Genomic DNA, 24,978 nt, shown 5'->3' with positions numbered 1-24,978 from the left:
TTCCGCCCAAAATTAAAAATAGCGTTGCCATGTGATCCAGCAATTACATTTTGGATATGAATCCACAAAAATTGAAAGCAGAGTCTTAAGAGAGATTCACACACGCATATTCAGAGCAGCATTGTTCACAATAGCCAAAAGGTGGAAGCAACCCAAGTGCGTCCATTGGCAGATAAGTGGATGGGATGAACAAAATGTAGTGTATACACACAGTGGAATGTTATTTGGCTTTATGAAGGAAGAAAATTAGGATACACCCTACAACATGGGGAAACTTGGGATAATATGCTTAGTGAAAGCCAGTCATAAAAAGACAAATACTGCATGATTCTATTATATGAGGTATCTAGAGTAGTCAGATTCATAGAAACAGACAGTAGAGTGATGGTTGCCAGGGACTCGTATAGGAAGAAATGGAAAGTTGTTTAATGGGCATAGTTTCAATTATGCAAGATGAAGAAGTTCTGGTGATTGGCTGCATAACAATGTGAATATACTTAACACTACCAAACTGTATACTTTAAAAATGGTTAAGATAGTAAATTTTATGTTTATTTTACTACAATTAAAAATGGAAAAAAAATAAAAAATAAAAGGAAAACAAATATTGCAATTTGCAATTCTAAATTTACCCTCTCTTTGATTTGTGTCTGTTGTCCTCTGGTTCACAAAAGGGCAAAGAGCCCAGTCCTTCTCAGTAATTCTGCCCAACAGTGCTTGGGTAAACACAGCTTCAGAGAAGGACCCGGATAAGACCAAAAACAGTTTCCCAAATGCAAGCTCCAGCTTGCATTTTGCTGGCACTTCCCCTTACAAATAATCCTAAGCAAATACTGAAGGAAGAGTTTAGAAGAAAATAGAGCATTGTGTTTAGCAGAGAAGAGAGCAGATATTATTTAGCCATGTTATTTTAGATATGCCATATTCCACTAACAGCTGGCAAGTTCTTGAAAGCATGGTTCAAAAGCTGTAATTGCTGAACGGAGCTTCAAGAGAATTTACAGAAATGAAAGTGCATTCCTGCAGATTATTAACATAATCATCTCATTTATATTATAGATGAATACCTAAGATGTCTCCCAACTTGACACTTTATGAAACAGGTAGTTAATTAACGTAGGTAAAGCAGCATTTAACCCAAAGCCTTCCCAGCAGGCGTCTGGCAAGGTGCAAAAGCAGGAAAAAGAATATAGGGATAAGAAGAGAGAACAAAAGGGCAACTGGAGCCAAAATCTTGGAAATGGAAATCAGAAAAAGGAAGGCAGAGGTCTTGCTGAGGTTTTTCTGGAGGCCTTCGTGCTGTGGACTCACCATTTCTGGGTGGTTACTTGATTTATTTTTGGTGTAGCCATAAGGTATGAGAATTAACTGCCCATAAGAGTGCATGGTCAGGAAGCACAAAATATCGTCCTTCTTGCTCTCTACAAAGCTGGCAACGGCTTTAGTCTCTGGTTCAGACACTGGCCCTGTCCCACAGAATGTTTGATCTTGGCAGTTTCTAGATGCGCCAATGCCTAGAATATGGAAGAAACCACAAAGAAGGCTGCATGATCTCAGTTTGGAAATGACCAATGGCAAGGAGTCATCCATACTCAGGGCATCTGTGAGTAGAATCAGCGCCTGCCCTTGGTTGAGTTAGTCTTGGCTAGATTAGTCAACTTGTATAGTCACTGAAGGATAACCATTCTAGAAGGAACTCAGAATGGCAGAAAGGGATAACGTTAGGATTTAGAAACAAACTCCATGCTTCCATGGCCCAGGAAAGGGGCTACAAAAATGAAATGGCATTTTAGTATACTTTTACTTAAACCTGTGGTGGGCCCTGAAACAAATGCCTGGAAAGCAGTTCTTGGGTTCCTGGGTAAGGTTCTGACGTTGTCTTTTTGATTTAAATCTCTCCTTCATGTCTTACTAGCTTGAGTCTCATTAGAGCTATTTAGCAAGGACATAAGTGGTCTGTAATCCTCATTAATAATAATAAGAATGATCAGCTGAGCACCTCTTATCTGCCAGGTACTGTACCCAACACTTCCTAAGTAGCATCCCATTTAATCCCCACAACAACCTACTGATAAGGTAGGGTTACTGTGACCCACATTTTACATAAAAGAAAACTAAAGCAGAGAGATGAAGCAATTTTTTCAAGACCACACAGCTGCCAAGTCTCAATTTTAACCCTTCCCATCTGGTTAATGGCAATGTTCTCAGCCATTCCTCCTTCTTTATTTGCTTCCAATTCACTGGGCATATTGAGATTTGGAAACATGAAAATGCCATAAGGAGAGAAAAATGTTTGGTTTGTTTACTGCCCACCCCCTGCTATGAAATAATCTGCAAGGATAAGTCTCTGATTTTTCTTTTCTTTATGATAATTCATATATTTAAAAACAAAGGGATGGATTTGAAATATATCCACACTGGTCTAAGTCTACTTTGTTCTTGTTTAGCCAGCCTCACTTGAAGAGAGTCCTGTACTGGAATGCTGATAGCTCTTACTATCTAGATGATATTATCCTGTTAGAGGGAATAAAACTCATTAGGAAGCCCAGAAAGCTGTACCATATTAGATGTTTATTTTCAAAAATTATACATTTAGTAATTCATCTCTTTTCTTACTTCTCAGCTTTATATTTGTTCATAATTCATCTACTAAGCAGGTACTTACTGCACCAAGATGCATTGAAATTTCGATTGAGATCCGTCCCAAAACATGTGCCATTATTATGGGGTGAACGGGATTTCCTCCAAAGACGATCCTGTAGCAGAGGAACATAGGGATGTTGCTGTTCTAAGGTTTCATAAATCACAGTGTTGGTGATGATAGGTGGTCCTTGAACATGAAAAATGTTTCCTGGGATTATCTGGAAGAACTTCCCTTTAACATGAGGCAGCTTGTGTGTGTAATTTTTAGTCTTACAGATGGGCTAGCAGCCCCCAATAATAGGAACATCTGTACAACCAAAAGTATACATACATGTAAACAATTAAATTGGAGGAAGTAGTTTGGCCTTTTCCTCATGAGCAGATTAGCAGTGCCTGTGGACGTGATCTGCTTACTCAGGGAACGTTTGCTTTGGAGTCATTTTTTACGTCCAAGTGATACGGGATGAAAGGGAAATAGCTTGACAGATGGAAAAAGGCCGTTCCAGGTGTGTCAGAGATGGTCTCTGCACATTTCTGGAAGCTGAAGACTGATGAATGGAGATGGAAATAAAGACAAGTGTCATCAGACAAGCACAGAGGGAGGACTCGATTCACACACGAGGCCAGAAAGGCTATTCCAGAGAAAGGGGCCCCTGAAGTCCTTAGGGGAGCAATGGAAAAGAGGAGGCAATGAATACTCTCTAGAAATAGGGGCTCTTATTTGAGGAGTGATAGACTTCAGGGACATTTTAAAGAGACAGTTGTCTGCTGCATAAAAAGCCTTTATGTGATGTTTGCCCCCTGTGTGAATGAGTGCATTGAGAAATGTAGGCTGGTTTTGTGTTGATACATTATTCATTCCCTTTATGCTTCTAGAACTGATTTGACATGGATGCAAGTTGGTACATGAATTTTTATCAATATAATCCTAATTGGGTGGCAGGCAATCCACAAACATTAAGAAGATGGAAGAGAAGAGGAAGAAACAAAGAAAAAACCTGTAATGGACTTCAACTCTAAAAAGGCCTTAGGCTTCCTCAGGCCTAAACTTAGTGTAGGTGGTTTGATTAAAGATGTTAAGCTGATTTTTATCCCAAATGGGGTTCCTTTCTTTACATAGGTATAAAATATTTTTAGAGCTGGAATGGCTAACGCTGACAAATTAACCTGAATTGAGCTTTAGTTCATGAATGCATCCCAAGACCAAACATGGTGTACTCACAGTTGTCCAAGTGTAGATATAACCATCTATGTTAAGAACTGGAAGGACATAGAAGTCCAGGTTCCTAAGGAGCTTGCGTATCCTTGAGTTGTCTTTATAGTTTTGTAGAATCTGGAAATTTAAGAAAGAAATGTTCAGAATTATTTTGAGAAGAGATCTTTTCTCTCTTAATTTCCTACCAATTTCAACTTGATTATAAGAGGTGACTGCACATCAAACATCCACCCTCCAGCCCCCAAGCCCTCCTCCGTTGTCTTATTATGGTAGTTGTTCCCAAATTTTATCACACATCAGAATCACTGAGGGACCTGTTAAGACACAGATTGCTGGCCTCTGCTCTCCCTTACCCCATTCACCTCCCGCCATCCCTGTCTCCGCATGTTTCTAATTCACTAGGTTTGAAATGGAGCCCAAGACTTTGCATTTCTAGTAAGTTTACAGTTGGTATTGATACTGTTGATCTGGGGACAACACTCTGAGAACTACTCTTGATGGGTTTCTCTGTGTTTGGGTTTCTGAGAAAACTGACCAAGAAAGTATTCTGTATTACTTTTAAAGGTTTCTTATTCCCTCAAGGGAGGATTATAAGTAATACACAAAAATTCACTATGCTGGGTATTTTCTGTATGCTAATCTCTTAATCCACACTACAGACCCATGAAGCAGTTATTTCATACTCTTTTTACAGATGAAAAACTAGAAAATTGGCCAGGCATGGTGGCTCACACCTGTAATCCCAGCACTTTGGGAGGCCAGGGCGGGTGGATCGCCTGAGATCAGGGGTTCCAGACCAGCCTGACCAACATGGAGAAACCCCATGTCTACTAAAAATACAAAATTAGCTGGGCATAGTGGTGCATGCCTGTAATACCAGCTACTCAAGAGGCTAAGGCAGGAGAATCGCTTGAACCCAGAAGGCAGAGGTTGCATTGAGCTGAGATAGCCCATTAAACTCCATCCTGGGCAACAAGAGCAAAACTCCATCTCAAAAAAACAAAAACAAAAACAAAAACAAAACCTAGAAAATTTGCCAAATACTATTAGAAAGAGGCACAGACAGGATTCAAACTCATCTCTGACTCCACAGACATTTGTTCTTCTACATTTAGATATGTTTACTCTCCAATAAAAATTATTTTGGATGCACTGGAAATAGATCAGAATATTGTTTTCAGTGAAGTTACTCATTAATTTTATTTCACTTGAGGTGAAGGATTAGCACAGTAAAGAGTTGCATCACTAACATGTGAAAGAAGCATGGTTTGTAAGTAGCCAAGAAGTGACAGGTATTTTATGGGGGTGATTTACCAGTATGAGGAAGCTAAAGATACTTACTTCTTTGACAAACCATTGGCAAAAAGCAGGAGCAATCCATTCTCTGGCGTGAATTCCACAGTCCATCCAAATGATCTTTTTGGGATTACCAGATGGTTGGCTGATCTGGAGAAGACATCCATGCCCCATTACCAAACAATTGCTGATTATTGTAAGCCACTGTGCAAAGTTATGAGATTTTTAATTCCCCTAGAGGTCCCTTTTTAAAATCCACTCTGTTGTTTCAAGAGGGAGGCAAGGATGCTAATGAGACAGCCATCAATATGATTCTTTCCTCTGCTACTCTTGTTCTCCTGCCAGTTACCCTGATGGTTGTTCTCAGGACCATGCACTGACTCCCCATGGTACCCACCCCAAAAATGATCTTGCCTATACCTTAAATTATTCCCTAACTATAGATAAAAGTATAACCTCTAATCCACAAGCTAAGAGGCTAAATATGGATAAACTTTATAAAACCTTTGCACTTAGAGTTCACTTAGAGTGGTGAAGTGCACAAGAGGTAATATTCAAGAATCATAGGTCTTTAAAATGAATCCCAATCTCCACTCAAAATTCTTGAAATTTCAAATGGATTCAATTACACAAATTCCCCTTCCCCTGAGAGACTCCCTGACTCCCTGCCAGCCCAATCTTCTTTCCTTCTCCCCATTTGCTATTCTCGTACATCAGTGCAGCCTCACTCTAAGGAAGATTCCCCTCTTTCAGAGGGGTGGGTGGGTGGGAATTAATCTGCTAACTGTGGATTCTCTTTGGTGAAGAGGCTGTTAACACTCCCATGCTTAGAACAGTCATGTCTGTTTTGGATTTGTAAATAGCCTAGACCATGGCTATTTGTTGAAAACCACTGGGAGCTGGGGTGATGAAGGCTCCCTTCCTCTCTATGAGAAACTTACAAAATTAAATAAATACATGACTGGATCTATCATATTCAAGGAATTTTCTCCTTTTAGCCTCATCTATTTTCCAAATTGTCAGGACAATTCCTAATCCACCTCTTACCTTAATTTTTTTTTTTTTTTTTTGAGACAGAGTCTCGCTCTGTCACCCAGGCTATTGTGCTGTGGCATGATCTCGGCTCACTGTGACCTCCACCTCCCGGGTTCAAGCGATTCTCCTGCCTCAGCCTCCCAAGTAGCTGGGACTACAGGCACGTGCTACCACGCCCAGCTAATTTTTGTATTTTTAGTAGAGATGAGGTTTTACCATGTTAGCTAGGATGGTCTTGATCTCCTGACCTCGTGATCCACCCGCCTCGGCCTCCCAAAGTGCTGGGATTACAGGCGTGAGCCACCACACCCTCTTATAATTCTCTTATAATTAGCCTTTTTATGAGTACATGTATGCTAACTACATGTTTATCTTTATCAACTCTTTATTATGTGCATGTTCTATTCTTTATAATATGCCCCAGGCAGAGGATATTTAGATGTCTTTTTGGCTGCTTTAGCATAGACTTGGATGGCCTATGGAAAATCAGGTAGGCAGGTGCTCCATGCTTAATATATCAACCAGTTGCTCACATAATCCCTGGGTAAATTCTATTTCAGAGCCAATAATTTTTAAGAGTTGTAGTTAACTCTCAAATTTAGGGCTGTGCTTTGTAAATTAACACACCTACACTAAGTAGTAAGAGAGCAGTGAACTAAGTAACGCTGGTTCTTAATGTCGTACTACTTTAGTAGTGGTTCTTAAACAGTGGTCCAGGACCAGTGGTATCAGCATCACCTAGGAACTTGTTAGAAATGCACTGTGGTATCGCTTCTCAGCCTTTTGGCTATGATCAAGTGTAAAAATGCACTGTGGTTCTGAAACTTGAGTGTGTATCAGAATCACCTGGAGGAAGGCTTGTTAAAACAGATTGTTGGGCTCCAACCTCTGAGTTTCTGATTTAGTAAACCTTTGCAGGGACCTGAGAGTGTGCATTTGTAACAAGCCCTCAGGTGGTGGTGGTGGTGGTGATGCTGCTGCTGCTGCTGCTGCTGCTGATGATGATGATGATGATTTAAGTGCTGCCCTTTGAAAACCACTGGTTTGGTGCAGAGATTGTCAACTCTGGCTACACATTAGAATCACCTAGAGAGTGTTCGAAGTACGCCCGGTCCCATCCTGAAACAACTGGGTCAAAATCTATAACCAACTTAGGTGTAGTCTAGGCATAAGGATTATTGGCAGCTCCCAGGTGATTTTAATTTGCAGCCCGAATTGAAAAATCACTGGTCTAGAACCAGGAGCCCAAGGGTCCTGGCCCTGTGGAAAAATGGCTTTTTGGTCCCAAATACTTTTGATCATGTTGCATGCAAAAGGGGTAGGAGATGCTGGAGACCTGGTTATACCCCTGGCTATACTGACATCTGGCTATGTGGCCTTTCACAAGTCACCTCACTTCTCTGGATCTTTGTTCCCTTAACCATAAAAGGAAGAAGCTAAAAATGAAGGTTATCTGTGGTTTTCAAACATGTTTCTTTTTTTAAAAGAACGTTTTAAAATTTAAAAATATAAACAAAATAACAACTTAAAATACAGATGAGAAGTGAACGGGCTCTGGTTGAAGCATGAGTGGACATTGTCCACTTCTGGGCCCTGCTGGTTTTCAGCCCTACCCCATGGTCCCACTCAATTCTCCCAAATTCTCTTCACTCCTGAACTTGATTTCACCCAGATGATTAAGGCAAGAACATCTACGAGTTTTGAACTTTAAGAGCCCAGTTTGGGGTGGAAAAAGCGAAGTGATTCTGCATAGCCTCTTTTCCACACTTCTGATTAGAGTCTCTGAATAGTAAACACATATCCTCAGATTGGATAATTCTCCCGGTAAGGTAATTCTCAGCCTTCTCACTCACCTTCAAATAATACATGGGGTGGGTCTCATAGGTCACTCCTAGGAAATGCTGTGTCACCACTTCCTTGTACTTCTCACTGATCTCTCTCATCCACTGATAGATCTGAAACAGCAAGGGAGGACTGTGGCTATCAGCAGGAAGATTGTTTGCATGCCTCTGATTAAGATAACTGCTTCTTTCACTGACACATTGAACTCTGTTATCTTTGCTCTAGACTGCAACAGCCGTGTGGTAAAAGAAACAGAAAAGTAAACCTCCCATCTTTCCCTTTCTTTTACAATCTGTTCTCTCACCAAGTCTTAGGATCTACCATTGCACTTTCAAATAAGTTACTAAGAATTAACAGCTTGAATAACCCACCAGTAACACTTCAGAAACATTGTGTAACAGTACATCCTTCAATTGACCACCAGCCTTAGCTTTCATGTGGCACACAATCATGCCAGAAATTTCAGGTCAGGCTTATTTTGTGAGATTTTCTTCCATCTTTATGGATCCCAGTGATATCTTTTGCTGATATCCATGCGATATGGTTTGACTGTGTCTCTACCCAAATCTCATCTTGAATTCTGTAATCCCCACATGTCATGGGAGGGACCCTGTGGGAGGTAATTGAATCATGGGTGTGGGCTTTTCCCATGCTGTTCTCACGATAGTGAATAAGTCTCACAAGATCTGATGGATTTAGAAGGTGCTACCCCCAACCCCCTTCGCTCTGCACTTCTCCTTGCTGCTGCCATGTGAAGAAGGACTTGTTTGTTTCCCCTTCCACCATGATTGTAGTTTCCTGAGGCCTCCCCAGCCCTGCTGAACTGTAAGTCAATTAAATCTCTTTCCTTTATGAATTACCCAGTCTCTTGTATGTCTTCACAGCATTGTGAAAATGGACTAATACAGTATATTAGTACTAGTAGAGTAGGGTCCTTCTATAAGGATATCTGAAAATGTGGACACGACTTTGGAACTGGGTGAAAGGCAGAGGTTGGGAACAGTTTGGAGGGCCCAGTAGAAGAAAGAAAAATGTGGAAAAGTTTGGAACTTCCTAGAGACTTATTGAATGGCTTTGACCAAAAAACTGATAGTGATATGGACAATAAGGTCCAGGCTGAGGTGGTCTCAGATGGAGATAAGGAACTTGCTGAGAATTTAAGCAAAGGTGACTCTTGTTATGCTTTAGCAAAGAGACAGGAGGCATTTTGCCCCTGCCCTAGAGATCTGTGGAACTTTGAACTTGAGAGAGATGATTTAGGGTATCTGGAGGAAGAAATTTCTAGGGAGTTAAGTGTTCAAGAGGTGACAGAGCATAAAGGTTTGGAAAATTTGCAGCCTGACAATGCAATAGAAAAGAAAAACTAATTTTCCGGGGAGAAATTCAAGCCTGCTGCAGAAATTTGCGTAAGTAATCAGGAGCCAATTGTTAATCACCAAGAGAATGGGAAAATGTCTCCAGGGCATGTGGGAGACCTTCACAGCATCCCCTCCCATCACAGGCCTGGAGGCCTAGGAGGAAAAATTGGTATCATGGGCCAGATTCAGGGCCCCCCTGTTCTGTGCAGCATAGGAACTTGGTGCTCTGTGTCCTAGCTGCTTCAGCCATGGCTAAAAGGGGCCAAGGTACAGCTCAGGCCATGACTTCAGAGGGTGAAAGCCCAAAGCCTTGGCAGCTGCCACATGGTATTGAGCCTGCAGGTGCGCAGAAGTCAAGAACTGAGGTTTGGGAACCTCCACCTAGATTTCAGAGGATGCATGTAAATGCCTGGATGTTCAGGCAGAAGTGTGCTGCAAGGGCAGAGCCCTCATGAAGAACCTCATGAAGAACTGCTAGGGCAGTTCAGAAGGGAAATATGGGGTTGGAACCCCACACAGAGTCCCCACTGGGGCACTGCCTAGTAGAGCTGTGAGAAGAGGGTCACCATCCTCTGGACCCCAGAATGGTAGATCCACTGACAGCCTGCACCATGCACCTGGAAGAACTGCAGACACTCAATGGCAGCCCATGAAAGCAGCCAGGAGTGGGGCTGTACCTTGTAAAGGCACAGGGACAGAACAGTCCAAGGTTGTAGGAGCCCACCTCTTGCATCAGCATGACCTGGATGTGAGACATGGAGTCAAGGGAGATTATTTTGGAGCTTTAAGATTTAATTACTGCTCTATTGAATTTCGGACTTGCTTGGGGCCTGTGGCCCCTTTGTTTTGGCCAATTTTTTTTCCATTTGGAATGGTTGTATTTACCCAATGCCTGTACCCCCATTGTATCTAGGAAGTAACTGACTTGCTTTTGATTTTAAAGGCTCATAGGTGGAAGGGGCTTGCCTCGTCTCAGATGAGACTTTGGACTGTGGACTTTTGAGTTAATGCTGAAATGAGTTAAGACTTTGCGGGACTGTTGAGAAGGCATGATTGGTTTTGAAATGTGACAACATGAGATTTGGGAAGGGCCAGCGGTGGAATACATTGGTTTGGTTGTGTCCCCTCTCAAAACTCATCTTGAATTGTAGTTTCCATAATCTCCATATGTCATGGGAGGAACCTGGTGGGAGGTGATTGGATCATGGGGTGGGAGACAAGCTTTCCTGAGTTGTTCTCATGATAGTGAATAAGTCTCAGGAGACCTGATGGTTTTATAAAGGGCAGTTCCCTTGCACACACTCTCTTGCCTGCTGCCCCCACGTAAGACATACCTTTGCTCCTCCTTCACATTCCACCATGATTGTGAGGCCTCCCCAGCCATGTGGAACTGTAAGTCCATTAAACCTCTTTCCTTTATAAATTACCCAGTCTCGGGTGTGTCCTTATAGCAGCATGAGAATGGACTAATACACCATGGTTCCAAGATTAGAGAAGACCTGAGTATGGCCTTCTCACATGTTCTCACATGCCAACAGAAGTTTCTGTATCAAGTCCTAAGCTAGTTGTTTTGATTCAATTGAGTAGACCTGAATAGTGGCTGATTTACTTACAAGTCTTATGTTGTGCTTAGAAAGAGTTCTTACACCTTGGTCTGGAAGTCCATAACTTGGGGTTCCGTAACAGTGAATGCAATAAGAAAATTCACAAACATAAGACATATTCAGACAATCAGCAGCATTTCACACCTCTTACAATCAATTTCTATATAGTTGATGTCTCTGACAGACAACAACCAAGAGTTATAGTAAATATAGTAAATAATATATTTATTATTATTTACTAAATATAGTAAATAATATACAGTTATTATATATAGTTAATTGGCCAGGTGTGGTGGCTCACACCTGTAATCCCAGCACTTTGGGAGGCCAAGGTGGGTGGATCAAGAGGTCAGGAGTTCAAGACCAACCTGGCAAAGATGGTGAAACCCTATCTCTACTAAAAATACAAAAAAATTAGCTGGGCATGGTGACTGGTGCCTGTAATCTCAGCTACTCAGGAGGCTGAGGCAGAGAACTGCTTGAACCCAGGAGGTGGAGGTTGCAGTGAGCTGAGATTGCCCACTGCACTCCAGCCTGGGTGACAGAGCAAGACTCCATCTCAAAAAAAAAAAAAAAAAAAGTTAATTGAGGGATAACAAATATCCTATTTGAAAATTGTTATATCTCAATTGACATTCATTTTAGCATGGGATAGGTAGAGATAAAATTTATTATAACAGTAATAATACTTACTTGAGTGAGGGTATTTTCATTTCAGTCTATTCACTGAAAAGAATAACAGCTTACCACAAGCGTAGTTGCGTTTATATCTGTGATGGGACTAGGTCAGATGCAGATGCCTTAAGTCTTGAGAGAGCTACAAATAGCAGCCAGTAGCAGCAACAAATATTTTTTATTTATTGCTTGTTCAGTACATAGTAGTATTGTTTATTTCATTTACTCTCACAACAGTGCTACAAGATAGATACTACTATTTCTGTTTCACAGATGAGGAAGCTGAGGATTAAAAAGTTTAAGTGTCTTTGTGAAAGTCACACTGCCAGCAAGTGCTCAAGCCAGGTGTGAACACATCTCTGATACCAGGTCATAAAGCGTCCATGGGCCATACTGGACCTTTTCAGAACTGTAGAACTTTCAGTACTTTGGGGTGACTACTATATAAGAAAGTGTAAATCTTTTCTTGTACTTGTTGAAAAAAATTTTGGAAAATATGAATATATTCCCAAATGCTGAGAGAATAAATTGGTAAAGGTCATTCGAAGGGCAAATTGTGCATTTATATAAAAATGTAGACATGCAATGTGACCCAGTAACTCTATTTAGAAATTTATACCTCAAAAAAGATTTGCATAATGTCACATACATACACACATGTACATAAGTAGAAGCTAATTTTTCACTGTATCCAATTTTGGAAACCACCAAACTTATCTTAATAGCAATACAAATATTTCTTTTTTGGGGAGAGAAGCTATGATTCAGTTTATTTTCATATAAATTGTAAAACATTAAATGATATTTTGACCTTTCCAGTTTTACTGTATGGAGATTACAGAGGGTGTGGTTGTAAGGTATAATTTACATGGTCTTGTCTATTTATACTTAAAAGGTACATTCAACATAATTTTTTTTGGTTCCATCCCCTTTTTTTAAAAATTATACTTTAAGCTCTAGGATACATGTTCACAACATGCAGGTTTGTTATATAGGTATACATGTGCCATGTTGATTTGCTTCACCCATCAACTCGTCATTTACATTAGGTATATCTCCTAATGCTATCCCTCCCCCAGACTCTCACCCCGCTATTGGCCCTGGTGTGTGATGTTCCCCTCTCTGTGTCCATGTGTTCTCACTATTCAAATCCCACTTATGAGTGAGAACATGTGGTGTTTAGTTTTCTGTCCTTGTGATAGTATGCTTAGAATGATGGTTTCCAGCTTTATCCATGTCCCTGCAAAGGACATGAATTCATCCTTTTTTATGGCTGCATAGCATTCCATGGTGTATAGGTGCCACATTTTCTTAATCCGGTCTATTATTGATGGACATTTGGGTTGGTTCCATGTCTTTGCTATTGTGAATAGTGCCGCAATAAACATATGTGTGCCTATGTCTTTATCATAGAATGATTTATAATCCTTTGGGTATATGCCCAGTAATGGGATTGCAGGTCAAATGGTATTTCTAGTTCTAGATCCTTGAGGAATCGCCACACTCTCTTCCACAATGGTTGGACTAATTTACACTCCCACCAGCAGTGTAAAATCATTCGTATTTTTCCACAACCTCTCCAGCATTTGTTTCCTGACTTTTTAATGATTGCCATTCTAACTGGCGTGAGATGGTATGTCAACATGGTTTTAAGTTGCATTTCTCTAATGACCAGTGATGATGAGCATTTTTTCATATGTCTGTTGGCTGCATAAATGTCTTCTTTTGAGGAGTGTTTGTTCATATCCTTTGCCCACTTTTTGATGGGGATGTTTTTTTCTTATAAATTTGTTTAAGTTCCTTGTAGATTCTGGATATTAGCCCTTTGTCAGATGCATAGATTATAAAAAAATTTTTTAAAGTTTTCCCCTCTTAAGAACTACTGCATGTGTCCTGTAAATCCTACAAAAAATACATTTCAGCTAAATATGATTCAATCAGAAGGCTTCTCCACCTCACACTCATGTAAACAGCAATGCTGGCCAGCTTAAACTTGCTAAGAACTTGACAAACAAAAATAAAATTTAATTCTGGTTCATGTTCACAGCAGCAAAACTGGCTCATTGGGATGTTCTTGACCATTTTCTTTTTGTTATTAATTTTTTAAAATTTCATATCACCAGCTTTTATAGCTTCAGTGGTGGTGGTGGGTAAGGAGATGTTCAGGAATCCCTTGAACTCAATGTATTGACAGATCTTAACACCACATTTTCAGCCTCTCTAATGCATGGATATTAATAGTGAGCCATTCTTTGCCTGTTCGAAAGTGGGTTGTGACCACCACCAACCTCCCGCCATGTGTCCTTCCTTACCTCTCCCATGGGGTGGTATATGTTATAGGAATACGTCTCCAGGCTCCGTGGACTGACTGGCTTGTCCACAATCTCTTGTCTGTGTTGTGCTAAGGATCTGCAAAGGGAAGAAAGTAAGAGGAAAAGCAGTGATGAAACTGGGATATCCTGAGGGTTGGTGGGTTGATGAAAAAGGTAGTAGAATCAGTGTGCACAGGATTTGGAGGACAAAGGCCTGTGTTGGAGTCCTTGGGTCTGTGACTTACTAATTGTGAGACCTTAGGCAGCCATTGAGCCACTCTGAGCTGAAGTTTCTCCATCTGTAGAGTGAGGACAATTATTCCAACCTTGCAGGGAGGCTAAGATGATTTGACAAAATGTTGTAGATACAAATAAAATTTGTATATGAAATAATAACTAAGATTTATTGAAGTGAAACTTACAAGACATGCACTGTTCTAAGCAATTTAAATCTCATTTACTTCTCTCTAAAACTCTGAGATAGGTACTCTTGTTATCTCCGTTTCAGAGATGAAGAAACTGAATCACAGGGAAAGTGTTATTAGGGATTTAAACCCTGACAGTCTGACTGAAGACCCTGCAATATTAACTACTCTACTGCATATAATAGTGAGAACTAATATTTTTTTGCAATGGTATATCTTTTTAAAAATAAACTTTATTATTTAGCACACTTTCAGGTTCACATAAAAATTAAGCAGAAAATACAGATAGTTCCCATTTACCCGCTATTCTCACACATGCAGAATCTTCCCCACTATAGACATCCCACACCACAGTGATACATTGGTCAGAATCAATGAACTTACTTTGACACATCATTATCACCCAACATCATCCATTGTTTATATTAAGGCTCGTTCTTTGTACATTGAATGGATTCTGACAAATGTTTGGTGACACATATTTACCATTATAATATAATACTAAATTGTTTTGTTTTGTTTTTGAAACAAGGTCTCACTTTGTCACCCAAGCTGGACTGCAATGGCATGATTATAGCTCACTGCAGCCTTGGGCTCTGGACTCAGAATATCCTCCTACCTCAGCCTCTCAATTAATTGGCACCACAGGTGCAAGCCACTACACTCTGCTAATTTTTAATTTTTGTAGAGACAAGGTCTCACTGTGTTTCTCAGGCTGGTCTCAAACTCCTGACCTCAAGCAATCCTCCTGCTGCAGCCTCTCAAAGTGCTGGAATTATAAGTGTGAGCCACTGAGCCAGGCACAAAATAGTTTTAATGCCTTAGAAATCCTCTGTATTCTTCCAATTTATCCCTCCCTTTCCCTAACCCCTGGCAACTACTGCTCTGTTTACTTCTCCATAGTTTTGTCTTTTCAGAATGTAACATAGTTGGACTCATACAGTATGCAGCTTTTTCAGGTTGACTTCTTTCACTAAATAATATGCATTTAAGTTTCCTCCATGTCTTGTCATGGCTTAATAAGCTAATTTCTTTATTAGCACTGTGTGATATTCCATTGTTTGGATATACCACAGTTTATTTATCCTTACTCATCTACTGAAGAACACCTTGGCTGCTTCCAAGATATGGCAATTATGAATAAAGCTGCTATAGTCATCCCTGTACAGGTTTTGGTGTTGACATGTTTTCAGTTCATTTGGATAAATACTAAAGAGTGCAATAGTTGGATCATATGGTAAGAGTTTGTTTAGTCTTGTAAGAAATTGCCAAACTGTCTTGCAAAGTGGCTGTACCATTTTGAATTCTCACCAGCAATGAATGAGAGTTCCTGTTGCTCCACATCCTTGTCAGCATTTAGTGTTGTCATTTGTTTTATAGTGTTTTGGATTTTGGTCATTCTAATAAGTGCAAAGTATTATCTTCTTGTTTTATTAACAAATATTATTATCTTGTTTTAATTTGTGATTCCCTAGTGACATATGATGTGGAATATCTTTTTTTATGTTTACTTGCTATCTCTATATTTTCTTTGGTGAGATGTCTGTTCAAGTCTTTTGCCAATTTTTTAATCAAGTTATTCCTTTTCTTGTTGCTGAGTTTTAAGAGTTCTTTATATATTTTGGATAACAGTCCTTTATTGGATGTGTGTTTTGCAAATATACTCTGTCAGTTTGTGGCTTGTCTTCTTGTTTCTTAACATTGTCTTTCGCAAAGTAGAAGTTACCAATTTTAATGAAGTCTAGCTTATCAATTCTTACTTTCATGGGTTGTGCCATGTGTATTATATCTAAAAACCATCACCATAACCAAAGTCATCTAGGTTTTCTCTTATGTTATCTTCTAGAGTTTTATAGTTTTGCATTTTCTATTTAGGTCTATTATACATTTTGAGTTAATATTTGTGAAGGTGCAATGTCTATGTCTAGATTCACTTATTTTGCATTTGGATGTCTAGTTGTTCCAGCACTATTTGCTGAAAAGACTATTTTGTTCCTTTGTCAAAGATCTTTTGACTATATTTATGTAGGTTTATTTATGGGATCTCTGTTTTCTCCCTTTGATTCGTTTGTTAATTTTGTTGCCAATAACATCTGTCTTGATTACTGTGGCTTTATATTAAGTCTTGAGGTTGGGTACTGTCAGTCCTTTGACTTTGTTCTTCTCTTTCAATATTGAGTTGAATATTTTGGGTCTTTCACTTTTCCATAAAAACTTTATAATCAGTTTGTCAATAACCACTAAATAACTTGCTATCAAGTTGGGAAGAACTGACATCTTAACAGTATTCAGTCTTCCTGTCTATGAACATGGACTTTCCATTTGTTTAGTTCTTCTTTGATCTCTTTCATTAGAGATTTTCAGTTTTCCTCATACAGATCTTGTACAAATTTTGTTAGATTTGTACCTAAGTATTTTATTTTGAGCCATGCTAATGTAAATGGTAACTTGTTTTTAATTTGATATTTTACTTGTCCATTGATGTTACATAGGAAATCAATTGACTTTCTAATATTAACTTTGTATCCTACAACTTTGCTATAATTGCTTATTCCAGGAGACTTATTGTTGATTCTTTCTGATTTCTGCATTGATAATCATGTCATCTTCAAACAAAGACAGTATTATTTCTTTCTTCCCAATCTGTATACTTCTAATTTTTTTCTCTTGTCTTATTACATTAGCTAGGACCTTTAGTACAATGTTGAAAAAGAGTGCTGAGAGGGAACATCCTTGCCTTGACCTTAGTAGGAAAGCTTCTAGTTTCTCATCATTAAGTATAATGTTAACTGTAGATTTTTTGGAGATGTTGTTTATCAAGTTGAGGAAGTTCCCTACCACCTTTTTAATCACAAATGTGTGTTAGATTTTGTCAAATGCTTTTTCTACATCTATTTATATAATCATGTTATGTTTCTTCTTCAGCCTGTGGGTAGAACAGATAGTATTAATTGATTTTTTGAATGTCAAACCAGCCTTGCATACCTGGGACAAATTCCACTTGGTTATGGTGTCTAATTCTTTTTATACATTGCCGAATTTGATTTGCCAATATTTTATTGAGGATTTTTCTATCTGTGTTCATGAGAGATATTGACCTGTAATTTTCTTTTCCTTTAATTCTTTGATTTTGGCGTTAAGATAATACTGATCTCATAAAATGAGTTAGGAAATATTCTCTCTGCTTCTATTTCTAGAAGAGATTGCAGAGAATTGGTATAATTTCTTCCTTAAATGTTTGGCAGAATTCACCAGTGAACCTATCTTGGCCTGGTGCTTTCTGTTTTACAAGATTATTAACTATCTTAAAAAAAATTTTTTTTTTAATTTTAAAATATTTATTTATTTTGAGTCGGAGTTTTGCTCTTGTTGCCCAGGCTGGGGTGCAATGGTGTGATCTCGGCTCACTGCAACCTCCACCTCCCAGGTTCAAGCGATCTTCCTGCCTCAGACTCCCGAGTAGCTGGGATTACAGGCATGTGCCACCATGCCTGGCTAATTAACTATCTATTCAATTTTTTAATAGATATGGGCTTATTCTTAATGTCTATTTATGCTTTATTTTTTAACAAACAGCTTAATAGAGCTACTCAGTGCCACCTCTTTACCAGATACTGTGCTCACACCTAAGAGAAACATTCATGCACAGTATATAATTTTATTCTCACTACAACTCTGTAAATTGTTATTCTCCATATGTTACAAATGAGGAAACTGAGACCAAGAGAAATTAGGTAATTTGCAAAGAGTCACAAAGCTAGTAAGTTATACAGCTAATATTCTATCTCTAAGCCACACAAACATTTGTTGAATTACTTAGTTTCCTAGTTTAAATGCTTTATGTAAGCAAGAAATGGGGTTATATTTTTATTGTCAGGGCATATTAAGTGGTAATTCATTTACCCAGCAAATATGTACAGAATGACTACTATGTTAATGGCATTGGAGTATGAACTTGTGGAGCTGCTGGGGTACAAACTTTTGTATAGTGATACTGAGTTGCAATGCAGTGTGTTAGAGGTCTAATTAGCTAACATTTCTATGACTTTTACCTATTCTTCTACATTTTCTTGAGCATTCAAAAAATGCTCAAAATAGTATTGTATCTTTTCTTTCTCTAAGTCTTCCATTTCTTTATTTGTAAAATGGGAATAATAATAGTACTTTACCAAGGGATTTTTATGAGGATTAAATAAGATAATCTGTGTTTAACAATGAGCACAATTTCTGACACATAGTCAATTCCTAGTAAGTGTTAAAATACAATTCAAAACAAAGCAGCAGCCCTATTTTGCTTCATATTAAAAATAAAAATTGTACAAAGAATAATTTAGCCATCCAACTAGTATTATCCTCAAATAATGCCAAACTACAAAATATTTTGATAGAATTAATTAAAACACAAGTTCCAGTTATATCTATGTAAGTCCTAATTTTATTTTTTTTCTGGTTCACTTAGCATCATGTACCACATTAAGCTACTTGAATGGAAATCAATTTCTCCACACAATTCCACTACTTTAAACTTAGAGTTAGATTTATTATTAATTGTTAGTAATATTAATAATAATTTGAACTTAACAGAAGCTCTTTGTCCTCAAAATTAAAAATGTTTTATTACATTGTTGAATGAAGTTTGCCCTATTAGCCTGTCCAAATGAAAAGACAATCTCAATGTCTTCATGAGATAGGATTGTCTAAATAATTGGTTAAAACAATAAAAATGAATTTTAAAAGAAGATTAAAAGAAATAAATGTTATTTATATTGTAATAGTTGAGAAACACTTATCTTCTTCATGTTATTCACAAATGTGTTTCTAATATTTACCATTCATTTGATTTTTTTAATAAACAAAGGTGCTTTGGAGTGAGAAATTTTAATACAAAAATATATACTAGTGGAAGTAATATGTTGAGGCTGATTGCTTTACAAAAGGGTATCATTTTGTAAAGAAAATACATGTATTTTCTATTGTATTTAAAATTCATAAAAATTCATTCTTAACATGCATTTTCAGGAGCACATTTCATGTCTTTATAAACTAATCAGCAAATATGTATATTTTATACTAACAATAGTTAACCCTTACTGAGCACTATATGCTAGGCACTGGCCAAAGCACTTTATATTATTATCTTATTTAACTCACTCAACAGCCCAGTGGCTATATACTCTTACTACTCTATGCAAAAGTAGTAATAGGTAGTAGTAATTGAAAAGAAGATTTCTTTCTTGCAGAATTAAAAATCTGCTTAAGACAATATGACATAAACACATCAAAAGCAAAATAACTTAGCCATTAAATAACAAGACATAAGGTATAAGCTAGTGTCTGATTAACTACCCATTAAATGGTGCACAAAGTATATTAAGGTCAGGAGAGGCAGAATTCCAAACTCAAGCATAGCCAATAATAACAACCAATATTTTACTAGCAATTGTGTATGCTAGAAACTGTTCTAAAAACTTGATATCTGTATCATGTCTGTCCATCTATCTGTTTATAATCTATCTATCTATCTATCTATCTATCTATCTATCTATCTATCTATCTTCATTTGATAGTAACAATAATTCTTAAGGTATATACTACTATCCCAGGTTTTTTTTTTCCTGAAGACTTTGTGACATATGCTTAACTATTCTTTTATTACATCCTAGAAAATAAGGGTGAAGTATTAATTAGTCCACTTTTAGGGGCTAAAAAATCATCCAAATTGTCTATCTCTGATTGGGACTATAAAGATAGTAAAAATAAGTATTATAAAGTCACTAGAAAATCATTTTAATCCCTTCTCAGAATGGGGAGAGGAGAGGGAATGAAGCAAATGAAGAGGATATTCTTTTAACTTCCCCCAACCCCCCCACTCCCTGTCTCTCATTCCTCACACTGGCTGTTTGGCCCATCCTGTCCTGCCAGGAAATGAGATCATTGACGATGGTTCTGCAATGGTGTTGAAAACAAGGATGATGGCTGCTCTTCCTTCCTTCACATAGTTTAGCAAATGTTTGGGTTTTCCCTTATCATAGTTATCTACTCAGTGGTCTAGGAAAGTGAGTACACTAAAAAGTGGGGTTTGCACCTGGTGAATTCCTGTTTCAGTTGGGCTGGGATTCCCTGGCAATGCCATAGCACTGATTAAATAAATTATTATTTTATTATATTAATTTATTAAAAATAAATTAAATTTATTTAATTAAATAAATTAAATTTATTTAATTTAATAAATAAAGATAACCTAACATCCTCAGGCATTTGCCTTACTCTTGGCTGATGTCTACAAATTGTGTGAGTCTGTTACTCCCTAAGCCCAGCACTAAACTGGGTCCATTTCATATGCAAAAAAAGTGAATGGTCTGGGATTTAAGTGAAAGCCCCTGATATTAAAAATCCTTATCACTTGTATATGGAACTAAAACACAATACTTAAGCCTCAGAAACTTGAATACTTTGTTCAAATGAATGCTTAAACCGTATACTTAGAAAAGGCTATTCTCTGTTTCTAGGCAATTTCTTGGGTGATGCATAATACATGTAGAAAGGAGGGGAAAAGTTGGCTATCTCCCAAATTATCACCGGTCTCATCTCACCGATCAAATGAAAAGATTATTGTACTTTGTGTATTCTTTTTGAACGGGAATTCATAAAATGTTTAATAGAGAAAATGATCCTTTGGGGTACATTATTAATAAAGTCTGTAGATCAAAGATGATGGTCTGATAGCATTTTGACTGGAATGTATAAAGAGGCAAAAAAATCTTAATGAATATTGAGGCAAATTTTGTGTTTTAAATACTTGGTGAAGAAATAGTTACATAAATATTTCATGATAGTTCTGTATTTTCAGACTTTATTTTTCTGCTTACAAAATTAACATATGCCTAACATGGAAAATGTAGAAAGTATGGAGAGGTGAAAAAGGAAGAGAAAAATAGAAAAGAGAAGGAAGAATTATCAATAATTACATCTTGTTGAGTAACAACTACTGATATTTTGGCATATTTCCTTCCAGACTTTAATCTGTGCATTTATTTTTCTTAAATGCCGTACAGATTATATCTATATCTATATATAATTTTGTATTCATTTCTTTGTATTCTGTATTCTACCAAAGACATTTCCTCAAACCAATGAAACCTCTTTAATGGTTGCACACTATTTGACAGTAAGCATATGTTACATAGTATCATTTATTTAAATATTTTCTTCTATGCTGGATATTAAAGCTATGTCCCTTTTTGTTTTTATGCTATTGTAAATAATTCTAGAGATAATAGCTTTTTGTGTAAATCTTTGTTCTAATTTTCTATTGTTTCCTTAAGCTACATTCCAGAAAGAAGAATTAGTAGATCAAAGAGGATGAACATTTTCAAGCCATTTGATTGATATTGCTAAATCCCGCATGATTATACAGAGTTGCACTTTTTCAGGATGTATGCAATGTATAATATATGGGAGACTACCTTCCTAAATGTTCAAGAGAAATATTACAAAGCTTGTAATTTTTATTAATTTTAAATTTTCTAGACTACTACCGCGCATGGTGAATAAAGACCATCAAAAATTGCAGCTAACATATGTTTTGAGTTGGCAAGAGTTACATAAAAGGGACCATTATTTTATATCAATAACTAATAATTTAAATAAAAACAGCCAATAAAGACAAGCATGGTCAAGTGCAGTCATGAGGAACTGTGCAATGGAAGCTGTCTTATCTGAGTCCCACTGCCTGAGCCTAATCACTTCCATAATTTAACCTGGGCTTGGAATCTAATTTTTTAAATAAAAGTTTTATGTCACATTCATTGCACAATGTTTGCAAAATGAATAATAGTTGAGGGAAGGGAAAAATATCACCAACCAAAGATAACAATTACCATTTTAGTACATGCTTTTATTTTATTTTTTAAAGTACTCCATTAGATTTATATGCAGCCTCTTTTCTTTAGCATAAAACACATATTTTCCTATGCCATTAAAAAGTTTTATACTTATTTTTCTGTTGTATTAATAATATCCCATTGTCCTATATTACATATCAGCGTTTATGTAACCTAACATAGACATTTCAATTGTTTCCAAATATTAGAATATATATATTATAAATAAAGCTGCCTCTCAGAGCTGCATAAAACTCTTTCAGACTTTAGTTTATTTCCTCACTATAGATGTCCAGAGGCAGGAACACTAGGCCAAAAGATTTATGTTTTAAGGCTCTTGATATTTTTAAGCAGCCTAATTTTTTTTTTCATATTTTCCTGTAAAATGTAAGAGTCTTCGTTTCCAATTTATGGATGAGGAATTTCAGAAAGGAAAGTAAATGCACTATGTATATGAAACGAAGTAAACTAATGGAAAAATGAGAAAGAAATATTCAAACAGGTTTTTGATATTACAGAGATCCTGGACTCTGTACATATCTGAAATTGAACTGTCTATAAGGATAAGGAACAAGCTGAGGTCACACAAATATTGTTGGACAAAAATTGGAATGAGTTTCTATGTTATGTGAGAGCAAGTTCATTGCAAGATTTCTTTAACGGTGAAGCAAAAGAGGAAATACCAATTATAACCACATATGCTTCATGAGATATGCTAAATCAACAAAATAATTATTTGTGTACGAACAAGGGAAATACACACTTTCTGTGGAAACTATACACACACACACAGACACAGATTTCAATAAAATGTATTTAGAGAACTTATGATTCATTAAGAATAGGGAGAGACCACAAAAATGGGCAAATGACATTACTGGGCAATTTATAAAATGATAAAATTAGTAATAAGCAAGACAAAATATTTACTCTTATTATAAATCAAAAAATTCAAAGGAAGTCAACAATGTGTATTTTTTACTTGTCAATTTGCCAAACACTTAAAAAGTGCTTTCATACACTGTTATTGGAAGTGTAGATTGATGTAATCTTTCTAGAGGATAATTGGGCAATGTATAGCAAGATTCTTAGATTTTCCTCAGCTACTGACCCAATAATTCCACTTCTTAGAGAAATAATCAAAGATTTGAAAAAGCACAAAAAATTGTGTAGCTGGATGCTCATCACAGCATTATTTGTAAAAATGAAAGAGCAAGAATTGACTAAATGACAGAATATTATTAGCAATTTCAACTATGTTTTAAATAAATTGCTAATGCCATAGGAAAATTTCTGTAATACAATTTAACTGAAATATTTCAGAAATAGTGCTGCATACATAATTAGCTAGCTATCTGAAAACATTAATAGTACTTATCTCTAGATGAAATTATTTGGTCATTTTAACATTTTTCTTAATAATTAGGATAATGTGATTTACCAGTTGAGATACTATGAAAATGAGGGATATAGAATTTGCATTACAATTTTCTTTTTCCAATCACAAAACATGACATGTCTACTGGTATATGTCATGCATTGTGTTAGGAAATGTTTGTTAGATATTTATTCATTTATTCAAGGATTATTAGAGGACTATTATTATTCAGTGATAAATTTCAGTGGTCTTTATTATTCTCGTCTCGTGGCGGTATATATGAGTAGTAAGGAAGGAGAAGCCAGCTGTCTTGGTCTTAAAAAAAAAAAGCATTCAATGTAGACAATCTAAATCATAATAATCAGTCCCTCTTCCCACTTTACACTCACCTATCGTATCCCAGCCCTCCAGGAACCAGCATCCCCAAAAGATAAAGGGTTTCAAGCAGAGGCTTCATTCTGCCACAGAGTAAGTTAGAAAATTCTGGGCCTCTCTGGCAGTGGATCAAGTGTCCTTGAGAATGAATGCATCAAGACTGTGGCTCCCACAATCAAGATGAGATAAGTCATTTAGTGGATGTCTCAGCAGAAAGAGACTCGGGCAATTGCTTTATTAACTCTATCATGTCCTCAAACCACCTTTTCCAATGGGGGAAATGCTGTACCATTTGATATTTCATTTCTTCTCTAAAACCAAATTTATGTGAGCTCTCAACTTCACCAGATCCTGAAATAAATTTCCTCCCTATGTAAAATCACCTCGGAGTATTTCTAGGAATCCCCATCACTCATACTCAAGAGCAGTCATTCCTGCTCTTCCCCTCACACAGGTTGGATGGGAATAGTAGGCTAGTCTTTCTGAATCACGAGCCTATTCATGAGACCAGAAAGAATACTCTGCTCTGGTCATAATGGACATGGTCATTATTCAGAATTTCCTCTTCCTCTTTCAATCTAAGGCTTTGATTGGGGTCAAATGCCTTCTCTTTTTCTGATGAACCACATCACCAGCTTCTTAAACAAACCCAGATCTCTCCAAATCTGAGCAGTGAAAACAATGGCAATCCTTTCCCAAGTGGATTTTACCCCCACGCCCCTCTTACATGAAGGACTCTGTCAGATACTCCACCATGTTTTCAGACGTAGCCAACTTATGCTTGAGTCTCATTGACCAGTAAAAGTAAAGACTCACGTTAAGACCTCTGCTAGTAGTCTAATTGAGCAAGGCAAACTTTAGTGCAGGGCAGGTAGTGTATTTAAATGGAGTCCCTGGCATTTAGGGACCCAGTTTAAATCTTTTGCCCTGTATTCA

General features: G+C 37.3%; 1 protein-coding gene across 1 annotated transcript in view; it reads right to left on the bottom strand.

Moving 5' to 3' along the window:
- Positions 1–24,206, bottom strand: part of LOC105468015 (carboxypeptidase O) — a 30,083-nt gene extending 5,877 nt beyond the window's left edge. Inside the window, exons 1-7 of the mRNA XM_011717897.2 lie at positions 24,057–24,206; positions 13,982–14,078; positions 8,044–8,145; positions 5,201–5,305; positions 3,866–3,976; positions 2,666–2,756; positions 1,312–1,514 (exon numbers count right to left, since the gene is read on the bottom strand). Coding sequence (XP_011716199.2) covers positions 1,312–1,514; positions 2,666–2,756; positions 3,866–3,976; positions 5,201–5,305; positions 8,044–8,145; positions 13,982–14,078; positions 24,057–24,124 — 777 coding nt within the window. The 5' untranslated portion in view covers positions 24,125–24,206. The remainder of the gene's footprint in view (positions 1–1,311; positions 1,515–2,665; positions 2,757–3,865; positions 3,977–5,200; positions 5,306–8,043; positions 8,146–13,981; positions 14,079–24,056) is intronic.
- Positions 24,207–24,978: the final 772 nt, after the last annotated feature.

The sequence above is a fragment of the Macaca nemestrina genome, chromosome 11, assembly GCF_043159975.1.
Source record: "Macaca nemestrina isolate mMacNem1 chromosome 11, mMacNem.hap1, whole genome shotgun sequence".
NCBI lineage: Eukaryota > Metazoa > Chordata > Mammalia > Primates > Cercopithecidae > Macaca > Macaca nemestrina.
The sequence above is the reverse complement of the archived record's forward strand: the minus strand, read 5'-3'. Positions and strand labels throughout refer to the sequence as shown.